The sequence below is a fragment of the Sapajus apella genome, unplaced genomic scaffold (assembly GCF_009761245.1).
Source record: "Sapajus apella isolate SASKATOON/1434 unplaced genomic scaffold, GSC_monkey_1.0 scaffold128, whole genome shotgun sequence".
NCBI lineage: Eukaryota > Metazoa > Chordata > Mammalia > Primates > Cebidae > Sapajus > Sapajus apella.
The window spans coordinates 2,647,460-2,672,569 of record NW_022437068.1 but is presented as its reverse complement, the minus strand read 5'-3'; the positions used below and the strand labels follow the sequence as shown (position 1 = coordinate 2,672,569).

Sequence of the window (25,110 nt, the reverse complement as noted above, 5' to 3'; positions counted from 1 at the left end):
TTCATGGGCTGGAAACTTAATATTGAATGTTAATTCTCTCAAACTTGAGCTACAGATTCAATGCCATACCAACTGAGATGCTAGCAGCCTTTTAACGGGGCTAACTCTAAATTTCAATGGAAATGCAAAGGACCCAGAACAGCTAAAACAATCTTGAAAAAGAAGATCCCATGCTGGAAAACTCCCACTAGCAGATATTAAAAATTACTGCAAGGCTACAGTCATCAAGACAGAGCGGTAATGGCACAAAGATAGATAATGGAGCAAAAAAGAGAGGCCAGAAACATTGGCCGGGTGCTGTGGCTCACGCCTGTAATCCCAGCACATTCGGAGGCCGAGGCAGGCGGATCACTTGAGGTCAGGAGTTCAAGGCCAGCCTGGCTAACATGGTGAAACCCCGTCTCTACTAAATATACAAAAATTAGCTGGATGTGGTGGCAGGCACCTGTAATCCCAGCTACTCGGGAGGCTGAGGCAAGAGGATCGCTTGAACCCAAGAGGCAGAGCTTGCAGTGAGCTGAGATTGCACCACTTAACTCCAGCCTAGGCAACAGAGTGAGGCTCCGTCTCAATAAATAAATAAATAGTAAAAGAGAAGAGAAGCCAGAAACAGACCATACAAATGCAGTCACTTGATTCCTGTCAAAGTTAACAATGTAACACAGTGGGGGAAAGACAGCCTTTTCAACACATGCTGGGCCAGCTGAATGTCTATTTGTAAAAAACTGAATTTTGACTCCTACTCAGACCATACACAGAAACAAGTTCCAGACGGACTGAGGAGCTAAATGTGAAAGGTAAAACAATAAAACATCTAGGATATCACAGAAAAATATCTTTATGACCTTGGGAGAGACATCGATTTCTTAAATAGGACACAAAATGTATTAACATAAATATACAGATCAATAGACGACACTTCATTCCAATTTGAAATCTGTGTTCCTCGGATGACAACATTTGCAATGAATTCATCAGAAAGTATCATTAAGAGAGCAGAAAGGCAAGTGAGATCATATATGTGGAATCCAACAAGAGACTCATAACCAGAACATATTTTAAAAACTCCTATGAACCAATATGACAAAGAAACTTAATTTTTAAATACGCAAATGACAACAAAATGGCCAAGTGTAATATAAAAATGTACACAACATCACAACTTGTGAGACAGGGCAAATAAAGGCCACAGTCAGCTACTATGACACATCCTCCAGACTGACCAAAATTACAAAAAATGGCAACCACCAGAGTTGGCAAAAATGTGGAGCAAATGGAACTCTCATGCATGGCTGGCAGGGATGTAAACTGGCGACATACTTTGGAAAACCGTATCCGCTAACGTTAAACATAACCTTTGATGTAGTAACACCAGTCCTCGGTATGTATCCAGCCGACATGGATGCCTACATCTTCCAAAAGACGCAGATGAGAATGTTCATAGCAACTGTGTGCAGCATGGAACCCAAATGTCCATCGACACTAAAATAGATTTTTAAAACTATGACATATTCCTACAATGGAATCATAAGGAGTAATTTTCTAAAAATAAACTGCTGCTATATGCACCAACATGCATGCATCTCAAATACTTTATCTTGAGCTAAAGAAGCGAAATACAAGCAAGATCATGCTATATGTTCCCATCGTTCAAAATAAATTCAAGAATAGAAAACAAAACAGGGCAGGGTGCAGTGGCTCACACCTGTAATCCCAACACTTAGGGAAGCTGAGACAGGTGGATCATTTGAGGTCAGGAGTTTGAGACCAGCCTGGCCACCACGGTGAAACCTCATCTCTACTAAAAATACAAAAATACTATGGGCATGGTGGTAGGTGCCTGTAGTCCCAGCTACTCGGGAGGCTGAGGCAGGAGAATCGCTTGAACCTGGTAAGCAGAGGTTGCAGTGAGCTGAGATGGCGCCTCTGCACTCCAGCCTGGGCAACAGAGTGAGACTCTGTCTCAAATAAATTAATTAATTAAAGAATAGGCAGGCTGGGCACAGTAGCTCACACCTGTAATCCCAGCACTTTTGGAGGCCAAGGCAGGAGGATCACAAGGTCAGGAGTTTGAGACCAGCCTGGCCAAATAGTGAAACTCTGTCTCTATTAAAAATACAAAAAATTAGCTGGGTGTGGTGGTGGGCACCTATAATCCCAGCTACTCAGAAGGCTGAGGCAGGAGAATTGTTTGAACAACTGGGAGGAGGAGTTTGCAGTGAGGTGAGATCATGCCACTACACTCCAGCCGGAGCAACAGTGCAAGACTCAGTCTCAAAAAAAAAAAAATAGGAAAGAGTTAGGCCAGGCACAGTGGCTCACACCTATAATCACAGCACTTTGGAAGGCCAAGGCAGGAGGATTGCTTAAGGCCAGGAATTTGAGACCTAACACCTGGGCAACATAGCTAGACCCCATCTCTACAAAAAAAATAAGAAATCAAGGCAAGAGTAATTGATGGTGATAAAAGTCAGAATAACGGTTTCAGGCAGCAATGGGGTATAAGAACTGAGGAAGGGCACCAGGAAAACTGTGGAGTGCTTGAAATGTTTTCTAACTTGACTGCGGAATGCCTGGATTTACACATAAGTAGAAACTTGCTGTTCTATTAAGGCTTGTTGCTTTATTGTCTATACATTTTACTCTAATAAAAAGCTCTGGCCAGGTGCAGTGGCTCATGCCTGTAATCCTCACACTCTGAGAGGCTGAGGTAGACGGATAATGAGGTCAGGAGTTCAAGACCAGCCTGGCCAAAGTGATGAAACCCCATCTCTACTAAAAATACAAAAATTAGCCACACATCTTGACATGTGACTGTAATCCCAGCTACTCGGGAGGCTGAGGCAGGAGAATCACTTGAACCCGGGGTGGGAGAGAAGGTTGCAGTAAGCCAAGATGGTGCCATTGCACTCTAGCCTAGGCAAAAGAGTGAAACTCTGTCTCAAAAAAAAAAAAAAAAAAAAAGCATCACACACTGGGGTCTGTTGGAGGGAAATAGGGGAGGGACAGCAGGGGGTGGGGAGTTGGGGAGAGATAGCATGGGGAGAAATGCCAGATATAGGTGAAGGGGAGGAAGGTAGCAAATCACACTGCCACGTGTGTACCTATGCAACAATCTTGCATGTTCTTCACATGTACCACAAAACCTAAAATGCAATAAATAAATAAATAAATAAAGCTCTAAGAGGAGTACTGTTATATTATTCTAGATTAAAAGACACTCAAGAGCATGGATATTATGCTTCAACAGAAACTTTAAGAAAGAAGGAAACTCAGGAGACATAACAACGAAAAATAAATCAAATATCTAATTATCCTTGATTAGACATTCCTTTTACAAAACGAGCTATACAATATCCTTTGGGAAGAAGAAGAGAGAGATGAATATAGTCTGAATATTAGAAGGCATTAGGGAATTGGTAATTGCCTTAAGTGTAGGGTCATAGCCTGTGATAATATTAGAGAACAGCTTTATTTTTAAGAGTTGCAAGATACAGTGTCAAGACTGACATATCTGTGTGTGTGTGTGTGTGTGTGTGTGTGTGTGTGTGTCTGAAATTAGAGCACTGGACAATGATGAGGCTGCGCCCCTTCTTCACTGAGCCCCCTTCCCCCTCCAACAGCCCCACCAAAAGTCTGTCCCAGCTTGGTGTGGGCTGGGGTTCCAGGTGGAAACCTGGGATGTTAGTGAGCTGTGCTGGGAGAGCCACGGCTTCCGAAGAGGGCTTGATGGTGGGCTTCAACAACGTGGGAGGGAGGGGCCGTGAGACCCCATAGTATCTGACTTCCAGCTGCTCCTTAGAAAGCTCTGGAAGGTGGTGTGTTTGGAGTCAGATGACCCATGGGCAAGCCGCACCCTTCCACAGCCTTCCAGGGAGCCAGTGATGTGTGCGGCTGTCGTCGGCATTTTCATGGGTTATTTCTGTTGAGATGTCTAGAGGCCAACTCGATGCAAAAGAGAGAAAAGTATCCTGCACAACTCTGGGCTCCCCTGATTCAGGAGAAGCACAGAAATTCTTGACAAGTTTAACTCTGTTTAAAAAGAACGTGTGGAACATGCAAGACACTAAAGTGTGTACTGTCCCTTCTCAGAACTGTCAATTACCTCTTTATTAGTTTAAGGGACTTCTTTTACCTAAGAGACTATATTTCAGCTCAAACTGAAGTTTAACACAATTCTGACTCTTAAGACTACTGTTTTATAATACAAAAATTACCCAGGCATGGTGGGGCGTGCCTGTAATCCCAGCTACTCAGGAGGCTGAGGCAGGAGAATTGCTTGAACCCAGGAGGCAGAGGTTGCAGTGAGCCAAGATTGGGCCATTGCACTCCAGCCTGGCAACAGAGTGAGACTCTGTCTCAAAAATAAAACAAACAAATAAACAAAAAAGTGAATGTTTTGTGTTACTTACAGATGAATCTTACAAATGACTTAATTCTGTTTATGGTTTTTCTATTTTGCTTAATTCCCAGCCCATCATATATACAGTTTAATATGAGACATTTAACTACGTGGCAATTTTGGTGTTCCCAGGCCAGTATTTACTGTAAGAAATATAAGCAAACCTTTTTAGAAACATTAATAAATAGTGACTGATAAAAAATAAAAATAAAAATATCACATAATATAAACTGGGTTTTTTTTTCTCTTAGGAAGTAAACAGGAAGTGGGGCACCAGCACAGTCCAGCTCGGTCTTCTGCAAAGCCTCAGGTGACCCACACTGGCCAGCGAGGTGCTGACTCAGAAGTCCTGCCTGGAGAAGAGGCAGCACGTATCCTGGGAGCAGCCACCAGATGCGCTCTGCTAGAGCAAAGCCAGGGTGGTCTGGGACCTGGACCTCAGGGTTCCCAATGAGAAGCCTCAGGGCCAGGCTGGGGCCCTTCCAGAACTGAACACCCCATGCCTCTACCTGGCAGCTTTCCATTTCTCTTCACCCCACACAATCATGCATCACTTAACGAAGGGGACAAGTTCTGAGAAATGCATAGTTAGGTGATGTCATCATCGTGTAAGGACACAGAGCATCCTTACACACCTAAGTGGCATAGCCTACTACACACCTGGGCTGCATGGTATAGCCTTGCTCCTAGGTGACACATCTGTCCAGCATATGACTGTACTGAGTACTACAGGCAACTGAAACACAATGGTATCTGTGAATCTAAACAAGACTAGACATAGAAAAGGCACAGTAAGAATACGGCATAAAAGATAAAATTGGTTCCCCTGTATAGGGCCTGTAGACCCAGAAATCTGAGACGGTTCTCAGAAAGTATTTTGCCAAGGTTGAGTATACGTGCCCATGACAGCCTCGGGAAGTCCTGACCACACGTGCCCAAGGTGGCTGGGGTGCAGCTTGGTTTTATACATTTCAGGGAGGCATGAGACATCAATCAAGTACAGTTAAGAAACACATTAGTTTGGTTCAGAAAGGCAGGACAACTCAAAGGGAGGTTGGGGGCGCCTCCAGGCTACAGGTAAATTTAAACATTTTCTGGTTGACAATTGGTTGAGTTTGTCTAAAGACCTGGGATCAGTAGAAAGGAATGATATTTGGGTTAGGATAAGAGGTTGTGCATGGTATAGTTTTATCATGTAGATAAAGACCAAAGTTTTATGCAGATGAAGCTTTTAGCTAGGCTGTAAAATGTTTATGAGACTTAGAGTCTGTGTTGACATTAACGTGAGAGGTATAATGAGGCCTGTCCGACCCCCACTTTCCTTCTTGGCCTGAACCAGTCTTTCAGGTTACATTTTAAGAGTCCTGGCCGAGGAGGAAGTTGGTTTAGATGTTTGGAGGTGTGGGGTGGGTAGAATTTTATTTTTGGTTGACAGGGCCCTTACCATGCATGGAACTTGCGGGACTGGATGTTGCCTTGAATGAGTGGAGAGTGAATGTGAAGGCCTAGGGCACTACTGTGCGCTACTGCAGACTTTATAAACACTGGACACTTAGGCTACACTACACTTATTTTAAAATATTTGTCTTTCTTCAATCATAAATTCATCCTAGCTTACTGTAATGGTTTTACTGTATAAACTTTAATTTTTTACCCTTTTGTAATAACACTTAGCTTAAAACATAAATGCATTCATTGTACAGCTATAGAAAAATATTTCTTTATATCCTTATTCTATATATGTTTTTCTTTCTTTCTTTTTTTTTTTTGAGACTGAGTCTCGCTGTGTCACCCAGCTTGGAGTGCAGTGATGCGATATCTCGGCTCGCTACAACCTCCGACTCCTGGGTTCAAGCGATACTCCTACCTCAGCCTCCCAAGTACCTGGGATGACAAGCATCTGCCACCACGCCTGGCTAATTTTTTGTGTGTGTGACAGAGTCTTGCTCTGTCACCCAGGCTGGAGTGCTGTGGCACAATCTTGGCTTACTGCAACCTCCACCTCCTAGGTTCAAGCAATTCTCCTGCCTCAGCCTGCCACGTAGCTGGGATTACAGGCCTGTGCCACTGCACCTGGCTAATTTTTCTATTTTTAGTAGAGATGGGGTTTCCCCATGTTGGCCAGGCTGGTCTCCAACTCCTGACCTCAGGTGATCCACCCTCCTCGACCTCCCAAAGTACTGGGATTACAGGCATGAGTCACCATACTCAGCCTATTTTTAATTTTTCTTTTTTTTACTTTTAAAACCTTTTTCTTAAAAACTAAGACATAAGCTAGGTGTGGTGGCTCACGCCTGCAATCCCAAACCTTTGGGAGGCTGAGGCGGCGGATCACGAGGTCAGGCGTTCGAGACCAGCCTGACCAAGATGGTAAAACCCCATCTCTACAAAAAGTACAAAAATTAGCTGGGCATGGTAGTGCACACCTGTAGTCCCAGCTACTCAGGAGGCTGAGGCAGGAGAATTGCTTGAACCCAGGAGGTGGAGGTTGCAGTGAGCCGAGATCATGCCACTACATGCTAGCCTGGGCAACAAAGTGAGACTCCATCTCAAAAAAAAAAAAAAAAAAAAAAATCTAAGACATAAACACACACACTAGCCTAGGCCTACACAGGGTCGGGATCACCAATATCACTGCCTTCCACCTCCACGTCTTATCCCACTGGGACGTCTTCAGAAGCAGTAAAAGGGATGGAGCTGTCATATCCTGTGACAGTCATGCCTTCTCCTGGATACCTCCCAAAGGACCTGCCAGAGGCTGTTTTATAGTTAACTTTTTTTTTTAATAAGTAGAAAGCCAAATAACATACTAGCGTATAGTAGTACCCTGGGCCTACACCAAAATAACAAAACTATACTAAATACATAAACTGGTAACTCTCGTTCACTATCAAGTATGATGCACTGTACCTAACTACATGTGCTAGGCTTTTATATGATTGGCAGTGCCGTAGGTTTGCTTATGGCTATGCTGTCACTAGGAACAGGCATTTTCACCTCCTTCAGCTTCACTGTACATGGAACTTGCCAGGCACGGTGGCTGAGGCCTGTAATCCCAGCACTTTGGGACACTGAGGCAGGCGAATCACAAGGTCAGGAGTTCAAGACCGGCCTGGCCAACATGATGAAACCCTGTCTCTACCAAAAATACAAAAAATTAGCTGGGCATAGTGGTATGCACCTGTAATCCCAGCTACTTGGCAGGCTGAGGCAGGAAAATCCCTTAAACCCAGGAGGCAGAGGTTGCAGTAAGCCGAGATCGCACCACAGCACTCCGGCCTGAGCAAAAGAGCAAGACTTCGTCTCAAAAAAAAAAATCATATGGGACCATCACATATGGGGTCCATCCTTGATGGAAATGTCATTATGCAGTGCTTGACTGTACTTGAGACCACGGTCCCACCAGGCCTGCCTGCCTAGGCCTTGACCAGGCACTGATGGATCTGATTTCCCCATGCACACCCTCAGCTAAAACACATCCCTCCTCTGTCTAGTTGCTCCTGCAGAATAATTGGCCACTCTGGACACTCAAAGTGAAGCAATCAGCACTGATCAAAGGTGCCTAGGAGAGGTCAGGGTAACACGCTCCCCACCCTCACGCTCAGCAGGAAACACTTCTATGCTGATGGCCACAGCTAGCTGGGGTGAGGGACACAGAGCCTGGAAGCCAGAGAGCTCCACTCAGAGCCCAGCCGTGCCCCCACCAGCCAAGCAACCTCCAGCAAGACCGTTAGCCTCCTTGCTCCTGCACCCAGGCTTCAGGGGCCATGTGGTGACAGAGGAGGAATTGTAAGGTCATCCTCTATCACTCACCCACCACCCACCCAGTCCCAACTGCCAGGTGGGCCAGTTTGGTGGGGAAGGAACAGAAGCACAACCATTTTCTGATCAGTTTCCACCTCCAGCTCAGACTTGTGCCCTGAGCACCAGGCTCGAGTTCCCACTGCCAACGTGGCATCTCTACCTGGGTGTCAGAGCTGACACCAGCCCCTCCCATGTGATCATGTGAGGAGCACACAGAGATGAGTCTGAAACCACTCATCTCACATCCACGTCTGTGTGCTGGCATCACAGACAGACCCTGATCCCTGACCACCACACCCATACAGCCAACCTCCCCAAAGCCTGCTGCCCACTCCCCATCTGTCCTAGACCCATCTCCCACCAGTCAGCCTTGCTCTTTGTTGAGGGAAGCTGGCCTGGAGGGTGGCATCCCAGGGTCCCCATACAGGCACAGCTGCCTCTACCTATGGCCACGGCTATTCCCTGGAAGCTCAGCTCTCACCAGTCTCCCCTGCAGGCCAGGGGTGATGCTCCCACTATTGCTGGTCCAGGTGCTGTACTGTTACCTGCAGGTCCCTGCCCTCAGCTCTCCATGTAGCCTCGCCATGACACTGATCCCACCAGCTCTGACTCAGCTGGGGTGGGAGGTCTGGCAAGAGAGCCTGGGCTGGAGTCAGCACTCCTGGGCCCCCATCCTCTGTGCCTGCAGAGCCGTCGGCCAGCTCCTCACCCAGCCCAGGGCCTCTGTGTCATCCTAGTGGTGTCATGAGGGGTGAGAGAGGGGAAGTCCAAGTTACAGCAGCAATCAGGTGCCAGTAGCATACTTTGTGGGTGCTTTCAAAATGTTTGAATGAATTGCTAATATTTACAAATTGGGACCTGTCATATGAAGTTCCAGATCCCAGGCTTCTGGTAGAAAATCCCAAATTTCAGGCCATGCTGGGCCTCCACAGCCCCAGGGCAACAGCAGGGGCGACTGCCCTGTGTGCTAGGTGCAGTCTCTGGTCCCCACGGCCGCTACTTTCCCACAAGCTGTTTCACTCCCAGGGTCCTGGCACTGCTTCTCCATCATATGCATTCTAAAGGCCGGCTGGCCACAGTCGCTGGAGTGACAGCAGGGACCCTCATCCCTACCGGTCTTCACCTTTGTGGTTCCCACTGAATCCCTAGCACTCAAAGGGTGGCAGGTGAGAGGGCAGAGTGGGAAGCAGGAGAGAAAGCCTCTGGCTCTCTCAGTCCCCACTCCCCCCAGCCCCAGGTTCTGGGCCCTCTGTGCCGGGCAGGCTTGCCTACCTGCTAATCCTACTGTCATACACGGGGTCTGTCAATGACTGAAATGTCCTTATGCGGCCCTTGACTATACTTGGGACCACCAGCCCCACCAGGTCCACCGGCCTAGACCTTGACCAAGCAGGTGCCAGGGAGAGGCCTGGGGGTGGGGGCGAGTGCAGAGCCCGGGGCCTGCAAGCCTTGCCCTGGGCTCAGCTTTGCCCCTCGAAGGTCAGTCATCCAGAGAGTCCTGAAGCCTCAGTCTGCCCACAACAAATGCCTGCTCACGCCGGGCGGCCGGGCAAACTCAGAGAGGTGGCGGGCAGGAGGCAGAAGTGCCTGGTGCAGAGGACCAAGTCAGGGGTTGGCAAACATCTGCTTCACTAGTTTCAGGGACCTTGGACAATTCACTTAATCTGCCTGGGCCTCAGCCAACTCATATACAAAATGGGCATAATGAGGACATCCCCTCACAGGGAGGTCATGCTGCGTCACAGACTGATACGCGTCCAGTGATGAACACAGTGCCTGGCACATAACAAATGCTCCACTGACGAAGGGTGACCTGTTAGGGTGATGAAGAGGGCCTCGCGTGCAGACTCAGTAGACAAGGGTGCCCCTCCCCTTGTCTGTGGGAAGCCAGCCTCACAGCCAGGCTGTGTGGCTGAAGGAGGGGTCTGGCAGCTCGCATGTTTGCTGACGTGGTTGGCAGGGGCTGAAACAAGAGTGCAGTGTGGGAGGGAAATAGCCAGTGAGGAACACGCCGCTGCACATCTGGAGGCAGCTGGAGTAGCAAACACAGCAGCTGAAAGGCCCCTGCCCAACCACGCCAGGCCTGGCCCCTCTGCTCTTTTGCCAGAGGGGACAATCTGACCACCAGAAGATACACATCTACATCTGTTTGTGGATACAAAAACACAAAGCCCTCTTCTCATCCCGGCCTCCCCCCACCCCGCTCCTGCAGAACCTCTGACACTCTGCTGTCTGCCATTAGCCTGCCTGCTCCTCTCAGTAATCCTGAGACTAACAGGACTACCCCACTGTACAGATGCAGAAACTGAAGTTCAGAGGGTGAGTTGCTTGCCTGAGGTCACACAGCCAGGAGCAACAGAAGCAGGAATCACTCTCTGGGGGCCAAGGTAGGCTCAATCTCACTGCAACTTGGCCCCAAGCCTACTTTCCCCGCATGGAGGCCTAGGAGTGGACAAGGGGGTGGACATCCTAGCAGAATCCCAGCCCACGCAATTCTGATCTCAACCAGAAGCTTCCCCTCAAAGCCCCGGATGCTGCAGGCCAAAGGCTCTAGAGGCCACACAGCCTGGCCTAGCCTGGAGAAGGTAGGTGCTGACAGGTAGAGGATGCTGACACTGACTTCAGGGAGACCTGCAGCACAGACCCTGAACTCCAGCTCACTAAGGCCCCCAGGATTCTGGAAGGCTCAGGAGGCCAAGGACTCCCAGGCATGGTCCAGCGTTAGGAGAGCCACATATGCTGCCTCAGCCTGAGTATGTGAAAAGGATGCAGCCCAGGGCTCGGAGGCTGCCACCCTCCCAGCAGGGCTTCAGGGCTTGGAACCACAGCACCCAGGACACCAGCCGTGAGTGGAGCCCTGCCTTGTGGTAGCCCCCCACCCCTGCCCCTCCAGCACCTGGAATCCACCGCAGGCCTTCTTCCCATTGAGAACACAGCTCTGGGAGCGAGCCCGCAGTAAGCCCTTTTTACAGATGAGAAATCTTGAGACCCAGGACAGTTAAGCATTTTGCCTAAAGTCACACAGCTAGTGACTGGTGGAGCCACCCTCCAACCTGGGGAGCCCTGTGCCAAGACCCAAGCAGGAAACAAAGGGACGCCTTTTACATGAACAGATCTGGGTTCAGAGCTGGGCCCAACACTTCCTCGCACTAGGCTGTGGCCAGGCACAGGTTTGCACCACAGTGGGAAGGGACTCATAATCCCTTTGCTGTAAGGTCGCCGTGGGAACTAAATGAGATGAGGCACGTGAAGCATTGGCAGGGGGTCTGGGGCTTGGTGCTCAGGCATGGGGGCACTCACTGAGACCGCCCGCATTCTCCCCTCCTTAATCCCCGCCATGGCAGCAGGACTCCGCAGCAACGCTCATGGCCAGCAGCCTTGACCCAGGGCTGGCCTCCTGACTGGCTGACAACACAGTGTGGCAAAAGCAGTGGCCCTGCTAGTTCTGAGCCCAGGTGCAAGAGTCAGTGGGTCTTGAGGTTTACAGCAAACGTACTACCTCGGCCTCTGTGGTTAACTGGCCATCTAACTTAGACGATAAATTCCTGCTGTCTTTCTTCTACTTCAGTCCAGCTCGCGCCAAACCCACACCTGGCCTCCAGGCCAGCAGGATTCCAAAAAAACACCTCCTTCCAGGAAAGGATTTTGCATTGATTTGTTTTAAATCTCAGGCCTGCTTGCTTTAATCTGCCTAGCCACTACGTGGCTTCACGTTCCCCACCCTGGAGCCCAGTGAAAGCCAGTGCCCAGGCCCACGCCTCTCTCCCCCCCCGTCCCCCCCCCTGTTCTCCCCCCCTTCCCCCTGTGTGTGGCCCCCAGGTACACCACGTATCCCCCAGGAAGCAATAAAATCTCAATCTCCATCCCGAGCCTGTCTTAATCGTTGAAGGGGTGCTCTCCATCTTCAAGATCCTAAACTAAAACACCTGTGTTTAACCTGTCTCTTGGATGTCTGTTTCCACAATGAGAACATGCCGGAGCTAACCAGCTAGAGGATGAGAAACCACATGACACAGACATGAGCCATCCTGGCTGAGGCCATCCCAGACCAGCTGAGCTACCAGCAGACCAGACACATGCTCAGGCCCAGCTGATGTCAGCCATGCCTGGCCAGGTCAGCAGGACTGCCCAACTGGCGCGTGGACTTGGGAGCAATAATAAATGTGTGTGCTACAGAGGAGCAGGGGTTGCCTCACTTGCATTACTGTGGCAATGGGTCAATTATACCATGACCGAAGTGTGTCCAAGGAGGAAAGACTGACATTGGTTTGGCGAGAATGGCAGGAAGGCCACCCCACAGCAGTATGGGTAGGAGTGTGACCAGTGAGACTCACTGGAGAACCCTCAGACGAGGCATGTGAAGAGATAAGCACACAAACCAAAACCACCAGGAGAGGCCGCCCCCCACCTCTCAGACTGGCAAAGTCCAGAACCTGCTTAATTTCCTCTGTAGCACTTTCACCATCTAACATGCCTGATTTCAGATGTTCATTTCACAGGCTGTATGTCTCCCCGCCCCATGACTGGCAGCTCCAGTCTTGTCTGCTTTGCTCACCCTGTCTCCCCAGCATCTGTGACAGTGAGACAGGCATTCAATAAATATTTGTTGCATGCATAGAACGAGGAAAGACATTCTCATGCACTGCAGATGTAAGTAAAACCCAGTACACCCTCCAGGGTGGACAAGTGAACAACATCTACCGGGGCTATAAAAATACATCCATCTCTTCTAGAGCTGAGCCAGCCAGCACCTCTCAACAGAAATGCACAGGCATAAGGACCAGAAGCCTGGCAGAAAAAGCTCACGGCTCCTACTGGAAACAACCCCGATGCCCCCAGCCAGGGAATAACAAGCAAGGCAAAGTCGATCCCTACAATGGGGCATGATGAAGCAATCAAAAAGACCCCTCCTGATACACGCAACAACATGGAATGTTCATTTATAAAAGTTCACTTATAAAAGCTGGAAAACTAACCTCTGCCATTAGAATTCACAGCAGTGGTTTCCTGAGAGGGGGCTGGAAGAAGGCTTCCTAGGGACTGGTCTTGTCTCATGAGCTGAGGGTCAGCTCCACAGGTGTGTTCACTTGTGAAAATTCATTTGAGTTGTGTGCTTCTGACAGGTTCTAGTGGTTATGTGTCAACAGCATACAAAGAGAAAAAGCACAGACACACTGACCTCACAATTCCACACTGGGGCATGGTGTAGAGAGGCTCACAGCAGCATCGCTTTTTAAGAGCAGAAGACTGGAAACAACCTGACTATCCATCAATAAGGGGACTGGTAAATCAAAGATGTGGTGTGCATACCGTGGGGCACTGTGGCCGTCAGACACAGGAAGAGGACTTTCCATGCAGTGACAGGGAAAAGCTCCAAGATCCATCGCTATTCAAAAAAAGCATAGAGCAGAATGCTGTGCATCCTATGTCAGTGCTTGTGAAAAATACGTGCATGCACCTACATGCTTGAAGTCACACTGACCAGCGGTTCTCAAGTATGGTCCTGGCCCTAGAGGGTCTCCAAGACACTTTCAGGGACCCATGAGGTCAAAATTATATTTGTAATAACATTAAGACTTCAGTTGCCTTTTCATACACCCTCTCCCAGAGTCCAGTGTACATGGAGTTCTCCGGAGACTACATGATAGTGTGATGATGTCATCACTTTGTGTCTAATGGGATGTGCACTTGTGTATTCTAGAAGTTTCTAGAGTGATCTCTAGAAACTCATGCTCAGCATCCTTAGTCATCAGGGAAGTACAATCTAAACCATGATGAGATGCTATTTCACACCCACTAGGATAGCTACAACAGCAGGTGCTGGTGAGGATGTGGAGAAACTGGAACCCTTGTGCATGGCTGGTGGGAATGTAAAATGGTGCAGTCATTTGACATTTCCACCAGCCATGCACACTTTGGAAGACAGTCTGGTAGTTCTTCTAAGGGTTAAACACAGAGTTACTATGTGGCCCAGCAATGCCACTCCTAGATATGTTCCCCAAGATGAATGAAAACATGTGTCTACATAAAAACTTACACATGAATATTTATAGCTGTATTACTCATAATTTCGAAAAGTTGGAAGAACAATGTCCATCAACAGATGAACAGATTTTTGAATTGTGGTATATTCATACAACATCATTCAACCATGAAAAGGAATGAACTGGTGACATATGCTACCACATGAACGGACCCTGAAAACACTGCTAAGTTAAAGTAGAGTCACACACGAGAAGCCACACTGTGCATGACTCCCAGAAAGACCAGGGGCATCCAGAATATGCAAATCTATAGACTCAGAAGGGAGACTCTGGGCTGCCAGGGGCTGGGAGAAGGAGGGAATAGAAAGTGCTACAGGATGTGTCTTTCTGGAGTGACGAAAACACTCTGAGGTTAGATTTTGGGGATGTCTGCACAACTCTGAATCTACTAAAACCCACTAGATTCTGCTCTCTCAAAGTGGGGACTTTATGGCATGCAAATAATATCTCAATAAAGTGGTTTTGAATGAAAGACAAGAGTTGGTTTTAAAAATTAAAATAAAGAAACCCACCACAGGCCTAGCCTTGGCCCCAGACTCTCAAGACAGGTCGGGTGCAGCTGTGAAATGCATGCATTTTGTCTGGGCAGGCAAACATGGGGAGCACCCCTTGTACCTCTATGTCCCCCATGGAAACCACAAGCTCTCCGGCTCCACTGGGAGACTGGGCCCCTGCCACAGCCCCAAGATGATAGTGTTTTCTTCCATGAAATGGGATGTCCAAGTGGAGTATCTCAAGGTTGCCACAGGGTGAAACTTGATGCTTCTGACAGATGCCCCTGAGCAGAGGGCCTGAACCCAGCCACCAGCCAGGGCTGATGGCATTGAGACCCAGGGAGCTGGCCCGGAGGGGCCTGCAGCAAATGCAGGGCAGCTGTCCAGCTGTGGAGCTCTGTGGACCTGGGGCAGCCACCTGTTCCCATCCTCCCCGACAGAGCCTCCAGGCACAGCTGTACTCTTGGTCTCTGTATTGACAACAGAGAGGATATGTTCCGTTTCAGGAACCCCTTGTGAGAGCCCAGTACTAACTCTGCCACTCCTTCTAGCCAGAGATCCTATTAACACATAAGTTGGCCGGCATCCCACCTCTGCTCAACACCCTGTTGTAGCTCTCACCTCACTGAGAGCAGAAGCCAAAGTCCTCATGGTGTCCATAGGCCCTGGACAGCCTGCCCAGTGACCTTCCAGACCTCCTATCCTCCCCCACCCACTTATCTCAGCTCCACTGGCCTCCTATCCAGGCACCTTCCTGCCCTGGGGCCTTTGCACTTGCTGCTCCGTCTTCCCAAACTGCTCTTCCCGGTGTCCGAATGGCTCCCTCCCCAATCCCTTCAGCTCTCTGCTCAGGTCACCTCCCCAGGGAGGACTCCCCTGTCCCCCCACCCTTCCTCTCACTGTACTTTATTTCTATTTATTTTATTTATTTATTTTGAGATGGGGTCTTGCTCTGTTGCCCAGGCTGGAGTGCAGTGGCACGATCTTGGCTCACTGCAACCTCCACCTCCCAGGTTCAAGTAATTCTCCTGCCTCAGCCTCCAGAGTAGCTGGAATTACAGGTGCCCACCATCGTGCCCAGCTAATTTTTGTATTTTTAGTAGAGACAGGGTTTCACCATATTGGCTAGGCTGGTCTTGAACTCCTGACTGCAGGTGATCCGCACACCTTGACATCCCAAAGTGTTGGGATTACACAAACAGGTTCTACAGGGCAGGAGTATCTGAATGCTGTGATGCTCTGGCCAACAGGGAATCCCTCAAACTCAGATGACTGCTGTTGTCCCCTGCAGACGCCCCTCAGCACTGTGACTCTGCCAGGCAGACCTCTGTGATTACGGAGCCCCCTACTCCTCACAACGGCCCTCTTAGTTCACAGGAGTAGAGAATGGGCTGCAGCGAGCCCGGGCCACCGCCTGTGGACACGAGGGCAGAAAGCGGTGGAAGCAGGCTTCTCTCCTGCCTTCTTCAGCTCTTCACCCTCTGACAGTGGTTTCTTTTGTTTTGTTTTGTTTTCGTTTTTTGAGACGGAGTTTCATTTTTGTTGCCCACACTGGAGTACAATGGAGCAATCTCAGCTCACTGCAACCTCTGCCTCCCAAGTTCAAGTGATTCTCCTGCCTCAGCCTCCCACGTAACTGGGATTACAGGCACCCACCACCAAGTTTGGCTAGTTTTGTATTTTTAGCAGAGATGGGGTTTCACCATGTTGGCCAGGCTGGTCTCGAACTCCTGACCTCAGGTGATCCACCCACCTCAGCCTCCCAAAGTGCTGGGATTACAGGCGTGAGCCACCGCGCCCGGCCCCCTCTGACAGTGGTTTCTGAGTGCCCAGCATGTGCACGGGATCCGGGCAGATGCTGAAAGTACAAGGTTGGGCAAAATCCAGCAGAGAACCTACCCTTGGGAGCCTGTGGCTTTGAGGGGGAGATGAAGACCCCAGCAGTCACAGAGGTGTGACGTTCTGAGCAGTGACACGGGCTAAGGAGAAAAGTGGTGAGCCTCACTCAGGTGATCTGACTGCTCCTGGGGGTCAGGGAAGGCTCCCTGGAGGAAATCTTGAACCACTGCACCCAGCCTCACCCTGCTTTAATTTTTCTTACCAATACCTGACATTACAGCAGATAATTCCCGTGGACTTGTTTACTGTTTTCTTCCCCAGCAGAATGTCAGCACTGTGAGGTGAGGGTGGGGACCATACCTCTGCATATTCTCTGCAGAGCCCAAGGACGTCCAGCAGGGCCTGCACACAGTTAGAGCTTTATAAATACTGGGTGGATAAATAAGTCAACCAGGGGAGATCCCCCGACCACCCTTTCTCTTAGTAATTCCTCCTCACCCTAGTTCCCCTGCCATCCTCTGAGCATCCCAAACCATCTCCCCTCTGTTCCAAGCATTTGCTCATACTGTTCCTGGCCAGCTCAGACAGCACCTGCTCTGGGAAGCCTTCCTAAATCTTTGTGCCTTCTCTCAGCATTTCCCCAACTCCAACTCTACTTTCTCCCCATCTCCCTTCTGCGGTTTCTAAAGATGAGTCCCCACAGCTGGGGACTGTGTCTTGTTCAATCCCATATCATTCACTCTACAAACCTTCACTAGGTGTCAACTGTGAGTGTACCCTGGTGTCCCTGGGAAGGCAGAGATGGACCAGTATGGACTTGGTTCACAGGCTGGGGGCTGTGAGGAAGAGATGCCTGTGTGATATCTTGGAAGGTTTCCTGAAGGAGGTGGCATGAGGGGCTCTGGAGTGTCAACAGTGTTTGCATCCACTCATTCTGCTGCCCATAGCTGTGGCCTTGGGCAAGGCTCTTAACTAGCTGGGATCCTGTTTTCCCATCTCTCAAGTCCTCCCACAGCACTTGCTGGGCATAGACCGTGTGCAAAGCCCATGCACACGCAATGAGGGTGAAACTGGGGTCTCCATGGGCTCCTCCAGGCCTACTGGCTGCCACCCCTGCCAACTCTGCTTTCAGCCTGCTCACGGTGGGCAGGGCCAGAACTCACCCTCACTGAGCACCTCCTGGGTGCCTGGCTCCTGCTTCTGTGATTTGATCCTCCCAACAGGCTGGGGAGGTGGGCTCCATCTCCCTATTCTCAGCGCAGTGCATCCAAGAGGTGTGGCTAGCAGCACCAGGTCACAGGAGGGAGGTGGCAGGCTGGGGGAGGTGGGGAGCATGCATGTTGCGGGTGGGGTGTGTAATGAAGTGCACATGTGCCAGGGAGGGCATGCAGCCAGACTCAGGAGCATGGTACAGGCAGTGCAGCTTCCAGGGTTTCTGAAATAGAAGCAGCCCCCGCCCTGATCCCTGCCCCTACCTCTCGATGCCCAGGCCTCTCTGTGGTCTGGGCTGTGGGATCCTGGAGAGCAGCTTTGTTTTCAGGAGTCTCCGTTTTCCCCTCACCCCTGAGCTTTCTCAAATGGATTTTTGGGTGTGGGCTTTGATGACGGCTGCTGGCCAACGGGCCCCCAACTGAGTGCCCCTTATCTTGTCTGAGGGCTGTTCTGGCAGGGGACCCCGCACGTGCAAAGGCCCAGAGACCAGAATTAGCAGGGCAGGGACAGGAAGCTGCAGTTTTTGGTGTGCAGGGAATGGAAGATCTAAGGACCCAGGGGTAGGGGATGGATTCAAACAGGACCCAGAAGCTCAGGCCTGACCAGATAAATATCCACACCTGCACCCCATCTCTCACCCTTCTGCCCACCATCACCCACTCATCACCACCAATTCATGGGCTCTGGCTCCACAACCCACAGAATTTGGGCATGTAGCTTATGGTTTTGTGCCTCAGTTTTTCCATCTGTAAGCAGCAGAGAAGTCCCTGAGTCATGGGGCTGCTTCAAGGATTAAACAAGCTAATTCTTGTCCAATGCTCAGCTGAGGACTTGCTGAGCAATTTGAAATGTGACAATGATTAGTCACTATCTGTCCTCAGCCCACCCGCTGATATCTTCAACAGATATTCATGGGGCAGCCTCACTGTGCCAAGGCTGCGACAGTAAGCAAGGCAGGCTTGCCCTCATTTAGGGTCTAATGGGGGAAGAGGGCGATACACCAGGCAGGTTTATCCCTGGTCACTGCCATGTGTACCCAGCATGGGAGGGGTGGGAGATGGGAGCCCAGCAGGTAGGGGATCGGGCTAACAGGGACAGTCCTAAGGGGGATAGTCCTAAGCCTCCTGGGAGAAGAGGGGTTTGGGACTTAGAGCCCCTGGCTGCTGTTGTTGGGGGAGGCCTTAGGGGATCTGGATGATGGAGGGGCCATTGGTGAGAAGCTGGGGAGGTGGCTTGCCCTGCTCAGCCCTGGGCCCTGCAGAAAGGCAGGTCATGGGGCCGGAAGTGACCCCTCCAGCCATGTTGCCATGGCATCCCTGGGGCCTGAAGAAGGGGTTTACAGCCAGTGCCCCAGGCCCGGCTGGGCTGGGGGTCCTGTCTTTGAGCTGGAGCCCTGCCAGGGATCCAGACTGCCTCAGCCAGGCTGTCCCTGCCTCTGAGCATGTCCAGATGTGGCCTAATGGAAGCCACATGCCCGGCTCCCTGGGCTGGGGAGGGGTCTGACGTCTGTTGTCACTCAAGAGGCTTTGTGAGGGCGGCTTTTCCCGCAGGGCTGGCACAATGGAGGGCCACATGGAGGAATCCTGAGGCAGGGTGGCCCCCAGGAGGTCAGAGGTTCCCAGGGCAGCTGGGGGCAGCCCCTGACCTGCAGAAGGCCTCAGCACAACCTGTGACTCCAGCTAAAAGGGGTCCCTTCCTTGGGCCTCACACAAGCAGCTTCTACACGGCAGGAGTATCTGAATGCTGTGATGCTCTGGCCAAGAGGGAATCCCTCAAACTCAGATGACTGCTGCTGTCCCCTGCAGACGCCCCTCAGCACTGTGACTCTGCCAGGCAGACCTCTGTGATTACGGAGCCCCCTACTCCTCACAACAGCCCTCTTAGTTCACAGGAGTAGAGAATGGGCTGCAGCGAGCCCAGGCCACCGCCTGTGGACACGAGGGCAGAAAGCGGTGGAAGCAGGCTTCTCTCCTGCCTTCTTCAGCTCTTCACCCTCTGACAGTGGTTTCTTTTGTTTTGTTTTGTTTTCGTTTTTTGAGACGGAGTTTCATTTTTGTTGCCCACACTGGAGTGCAATGGCGCAATCTCAGCTCACTGCAACCTCTGCCTCCCGAGTTCAAGTGATTCTCCTGCCTCAGCCTCCCAAGTAACTGGGATTACAGGTGCCCACCACCACGCCTGGCTAATTTTGTATTTTTAGTACAGATGGGTTTCACCACGTTGACCAGGCTGGTCTCGAACTCCTCACCTCGGGTGACCCACCTGCTTCGGCTTCCCAAAGTGCTGCGATTATAGGCATGAGCCACCGTACCCGGCCCCACCTCTGACAGTGGTTTCTGAGTGCCCAGCACATGCACAGGATCTGGGCAGATGCTGAAAGTACAGGGTTGGGCAAAACCCAGCAGAGACCCTGCCCTTGGGAGCCTTTGGCTTTGTGGGGGAGATGAAGACCCCAGCAGTCACAGAGGTGTGACATTCTGAGCAGTGATACAGGCTGAGGAGTGAAGTGGTGAGCCTCACTTAGGGGATCTGACGCCTCCTGGGGATCCGGGAAGGCTCCCTGGAGGAAGCCTGCAGCTTCTACTTGAGCTGCAATGTGGAGGATGAGGTGATAAGTAGGCAGTGGTGAGAGGGGAGTGCTCCAGGCAGGGGAAACAGCACGTGCAAAGGCCCTGTAGCCAGAGGGAATTGAAGTTGATTGAAAGGAAGCTCTGGGCCAGGCGCAGTGGTGCACACCTGTAATCCCAACACTTTGGGAGGCCGAGGCAGGTGGATCATGAGGTCAAGAGATTGAGACCATCCTAGCCAACATGGTGAAACCCTGTCTCTACTGCAAATACTAAAATGACCTGGGCATGGTGGCATGCACCTGTAGTCCCAGCTACTCAGGAGGCTGAGGCAAAAGAATCACTTGAAGCCAGGAGGTGGAGTTTGCAGTGAGCCTAGATAGCACCACTACGCTCCAGCCTGAAAACAGAGTGAGATTCCATCTCAAAAAAAACAAAAAAGAACGGAAGCTCTGATTCGTGCAAGAAGAGGCTGGGGAGGGGCAGCAGGAAGCCGTATATGGCAGAGGGTGGCATGCTCTGATTTGGCGCTCCCCCCAGGTGTGGGGCTGTCCCCCTCTCACACTGAGGGAGCTCTGGGCCTTTCCAATGTCCATGGGTCTGTGAGGCCCTAGATTCCCCAGGCTGTGGCAGCAGAGGGTGGCCCACCCAGACCCGCCTGTTTGCTGGAGGACTCCTGACGCCTCTCCTCTCCAGTGTTGGCCCTCGGGGATTTCAAACCTGCGTGGGGTCTGAGGGGTACCACCCCAGGGCCCCATGGGAGCTGGACCAGGCTTCTGGATCACAAGCCCGCAGCTGATGCAGAATCACCCCCTGCAGGAGCTCAAGGCTCCTAGCATGAGCAGGAAGGGGTCAGCCTCGTGGGGGCTATGGACCCTGTTCAACAGCAGAGCCCTTTGAGGAGGGCTCATAGGTGGGCTCAGCTGACCCTTCCCCTCCTCACCACAGCCCACAGGGTATTTCAATGGGGTGTCTGACTGTGCCGGTCTATGAGAGCAGGCATGGACAGGCAGGAAGAGGCGTGGGCTGTCTACCAGCTTCTGCACAGCCTTGGGATGGTCCCGTCTAAGACCTGGGTGCCCTGGTCCTAACTGCCTACTCTCATGTGCCCGATGGAGTGTGTTGAACTCCGTGTCAGGTGGCTTGGAGGATAGAGGACCAGGAGTGTAGGATCCAGGGCATTCCAGGCCCACTGCTCACCTGAGCCTCCAGCACCACTCTGAGCCCCAGCTGCCTCATTAGTTTAACAGCATGCATGGTTGTAAGCACCCGGTGCTGCTGAGAGGACTAGTGGGAAGCTGCCTGCCCAGCTTGGAGAGGGGCCTCCATGGAGTGAGGGTATAGCTGGCATGGCCCCGCCACCTCCACTGGCCCAGCATGGCCAGTGGCCCCGCTCAAATGGCCCACTCACCTCGCCTCTGCCCACGAGTTCACTTCTTTCTACAACACATGCTTGTGAGATTAGAATTTGCTGCAGAAACTTAGAAATGAGAAGACGTCACCACAAAATTCAGCTTTCTGGCTGACATGTGTTGAAAGCTTGGCAGAGGCGGCCATGCTAGGCTCCTAGGCCACAGGCCAGCCACTGGGACAGCTGAGAAGAGACTGCCCTTCGCACTTCCTGCCAGGTCATGCGGGGGCTACTGGACTGAAGCAGGAACCCTCCTCAGCGCCCCCAGCTCTGGGGTGTGCACCTTCTAGACCCCTGACCACAACCGCAGCCCTACCAGGGGGCCCAGCACCTCCCACAACAGGAACCCCACTCCCACCCAAGAGCTGGGCCTGGAAGAAGGTACACTCTCACAGCCTCCTGCCCACACCAAGGGCCTGGGCTGGCTGCCCTGGGCCTGGCCCCACAGACCCAGCACCCCCAGACCCAGGCAGAGACCTGGGGCAGTGTCTAGAGCCCAAGGCTGCCCTTCCCAAGCAAAATGCCCTGAAGGAACCAGGACAGGGTCTTACCTTCAGGGCTGCCTCTGGGAACAGAATGAACAGAGTTGGGGTCTGTGTCCTCCTCCGCGTGGAAATGGGGGAGAACCTGCGGCTTCCTGCGCACTTCTGGAGCAGGTGGTACCCATGCTGAGTCATGCGGTTGTGTGGGCAGGATGGTGTGGGGGCTGGGCTTGACTGGGTCCCTGGGAGGGTCAGGCATGGCCTGAGTTAGGACAACAGCAGCTGTGCCTGGGCCTGGTGCAGGCGTCACATCCTCTGGCCCAGTGCTATGGGGCGTGGCTTGGGCATCTGGGATGAGGTTCTCTTCGGGCCTTGCCCTGGCTTCTGCCCTCCCCTCCTGGATGGGAAGACTGGGTCCAACTGGGGCTGTAGTGCGCCACCTGTCCAGCCCCCTGTGGCCACCTGCTGCCAGTGGCTCAGTGACAGCCGTTTCCACTCTCTCCTCCTCCTCCTCTTCTTCATCCTCATTGTCCTCAGTCACTCTCCTAGTCTTGGCCTGCACTGGGGCTGGAGGACCCAAGGCAGCAGCCGCTGTCGGCCTAGGGAGGGCAGCTGGCCAGGGAGGGGCCTGGATGGTGGACAGTGGCTGATTCCCACCTCCCAGAGCAGCCGGGGGGGCCCCTGCACCCGCCGGGACTGCACCCGCCTGGTCCTCGCCCCCTAGGGCTGCTGCTGCTTCTCCCTCAGCCACCTCCTGGTCATAGCTGTAGGGTTCTTCATAGTGTCGCTCAGAGTCACCCTCCTCAGCATTTGAGAGGTTCCCGTGGCAACCAGGGAGCTGGTAGCAGATGAGCTCCCCGCCAGCGTCAGGGCAGTGGCAGGCCCGGCAGGGCGGCAGGTGAACAGTGTGGCCAGCAGCGTACTTGCGGCCCGCGTGGACGCAGCCCACCTGGCCACACTGTGGGCAGCTGTCAGCCACCACCATGGCCTCGATGCAGTTGGGCGGCAACTCCGGGCACAGCATGAACTGGCAGCTGATCTTGCCACCGCCTGGTGGGCAGGAACACTCGGTGCTGCCGAAGTCCACAAAGTAGGACTGACCGGCGGGCACGCGGCCGCGCGTGAAGCCCCCCTGCAGGCAGTCGTAGTACTGGTAGCCCTCGCAGGCACAGCCCTGCTGCACACACGTGGCGCAGCACGCACCTGGCTCCAGCGCCTCCTCAATGCAGTTCTCCAGCGGTGGGCACTCCATGCCCGTGCAGTCCTGCCGAGGGGCAGCAGTGGCCACGCTGGGGCCCAGGGCCAGGGCCAGGCCCAGAGCAAGCCAGGCTCCCACAGGCTCCCAGAGCAGCGCCATGGTCCAGGCCAGCCCAGGACGGTCCCCTCTCTTTCAAGACCCTGGGGGAATCAGAAAGGAAGCCTGTCAGCACCGAGGGTGCACACACAGATGGGGTGCACACTGGCATGCACGCAGGCAGAGCCCAGCCTCAGCCGCCTACATGCAGGCCCTCATCCCTGGGGGCACACTCGTGACTATGCCCCCCCCACACACAGGCTCTGCCACACGTGGGGCAGATCACAGGCAGGTGAGTGTGCAGTGGCTGGGTGCCACAGGTGAGACCTGGAGTTGCTGACAACCCCACAGATGTTTGCTGGGCCACTTGGCCTCCAGCCTCACCTGCATTCTGAAGCAGGCCCTCTGAATGAGCCCTCATGCCCACATACACGCACACATGCATGGCCTCACACCCACTCACTCACACTCGCCACGGCATGTCAGGCACATAAGCCTCCATGCAGTCACACACGCTGTCTCACCCACAGCATCCCCACATGCTGGTACACACCCTGGGCAGTCTCTCACACACAGGCCCATGCACACACACGACCAGTCCCTCCCAGCAGATCCCTGGTTTGGTCCCCAGCCATGCACAGCAGCTGCTGTAGAGAAAACATGGTCAGTGGGGAAATGCTGGGCAAGAACTAGACCCCCACTAGAGCCCCAGCCTGCAGACCCTAGGACCCAGGAACACCCCCGTGATACCCTCTGGGATTGCAGGCTTTGCCCCAGGGGCCGCTCCTGCTCCCCTCCACAGTAGCACTGGCAAACGCCTCCTGATGCCTTGCTAATCCTAACACCCCACCAATTCCCCCAGTCATGTCCATTCACCCAACAATCCGTCTCCAGTCCCTCCCCACCACAGTCTCTGCCCCTTCCCTCCATCACCAGGTCCTGTCCCCCCTCCAGCCTCAGCTCCCACCTGCACTGGCACAGCACCGCCACCTCCCTGCCCACCCTGACTCCTCTCCTTTCCCGGGGAGCCCAGTCTGGTCTGAGAGCAGCTGACGTACCTCAGCCCCACAGCCTGCCCCAGCTTCCACGGCCAACAACTTCCAGATTCCCAACTGAGCCCGGCACTCAAGACCCTGCAGGAGCCATCCCAACCCAACCCTCCCACGGGCCCTCAGGCCTGATCTCTCCTGAGGGCTCTCTTCTCTCCTCTCATCTTGCACAAGACACTCAAATGCCACCTTCTCACCAGTCCTCATGCCTCCTCCCTCCACCACCCTGGCCCAAGTCCCAGTACCTGTAGTCCCACTTTCGACCCAGTGGCCCTGCCTGCCCCATCTAGACAGCGTGCTCCCCGAAGTCAGAGTGCAAGAGCTCCTCTCTGACTCCCAGCCTAAAGCCCAGCCCCACAGGACAGTGACAGAGGGACAGTGGGGCTCGTCACCACAGCAGCGGTCCCCAGGCTGGCCCCTGCCCCTGGCCCCAGCCCTGAGGGAATGCCTCCTCTGTGTTCGGCCCTGCTAGGAACCAGGGATTTATGAGCCAGCAAGGAGCCTTTGGAGCC

General features: G+C 52.5%; 1 protein-coding gene across 2 annotated transcripts in view; it reads right to left on the bottom strand.

Annotated features, from left to right (window-relative positions):
- FBLN2 (fibulin 2) overlaps positions 1-25,110 on the bottom strand; it is an 86,181-nt gene that overhangs the window by 42,148 nt on the left and 18,923 nt on the right. For both annotated transcript variants that reach the window (XM_032262316.1, XM_032262317.1), the window contains exon 2: positions 22,325-23,653. In XM_032262316.1, the coding sequence (XP_032118207.1) occupies positions 22,325-23,612 (1,288 nt within the window). In that variant the 5' untranslated portion in view covers positions 23,613-23,653. The remainder of the gene's footprint in view (positions 1-22,324; positions 23,654-25,110) is intronic.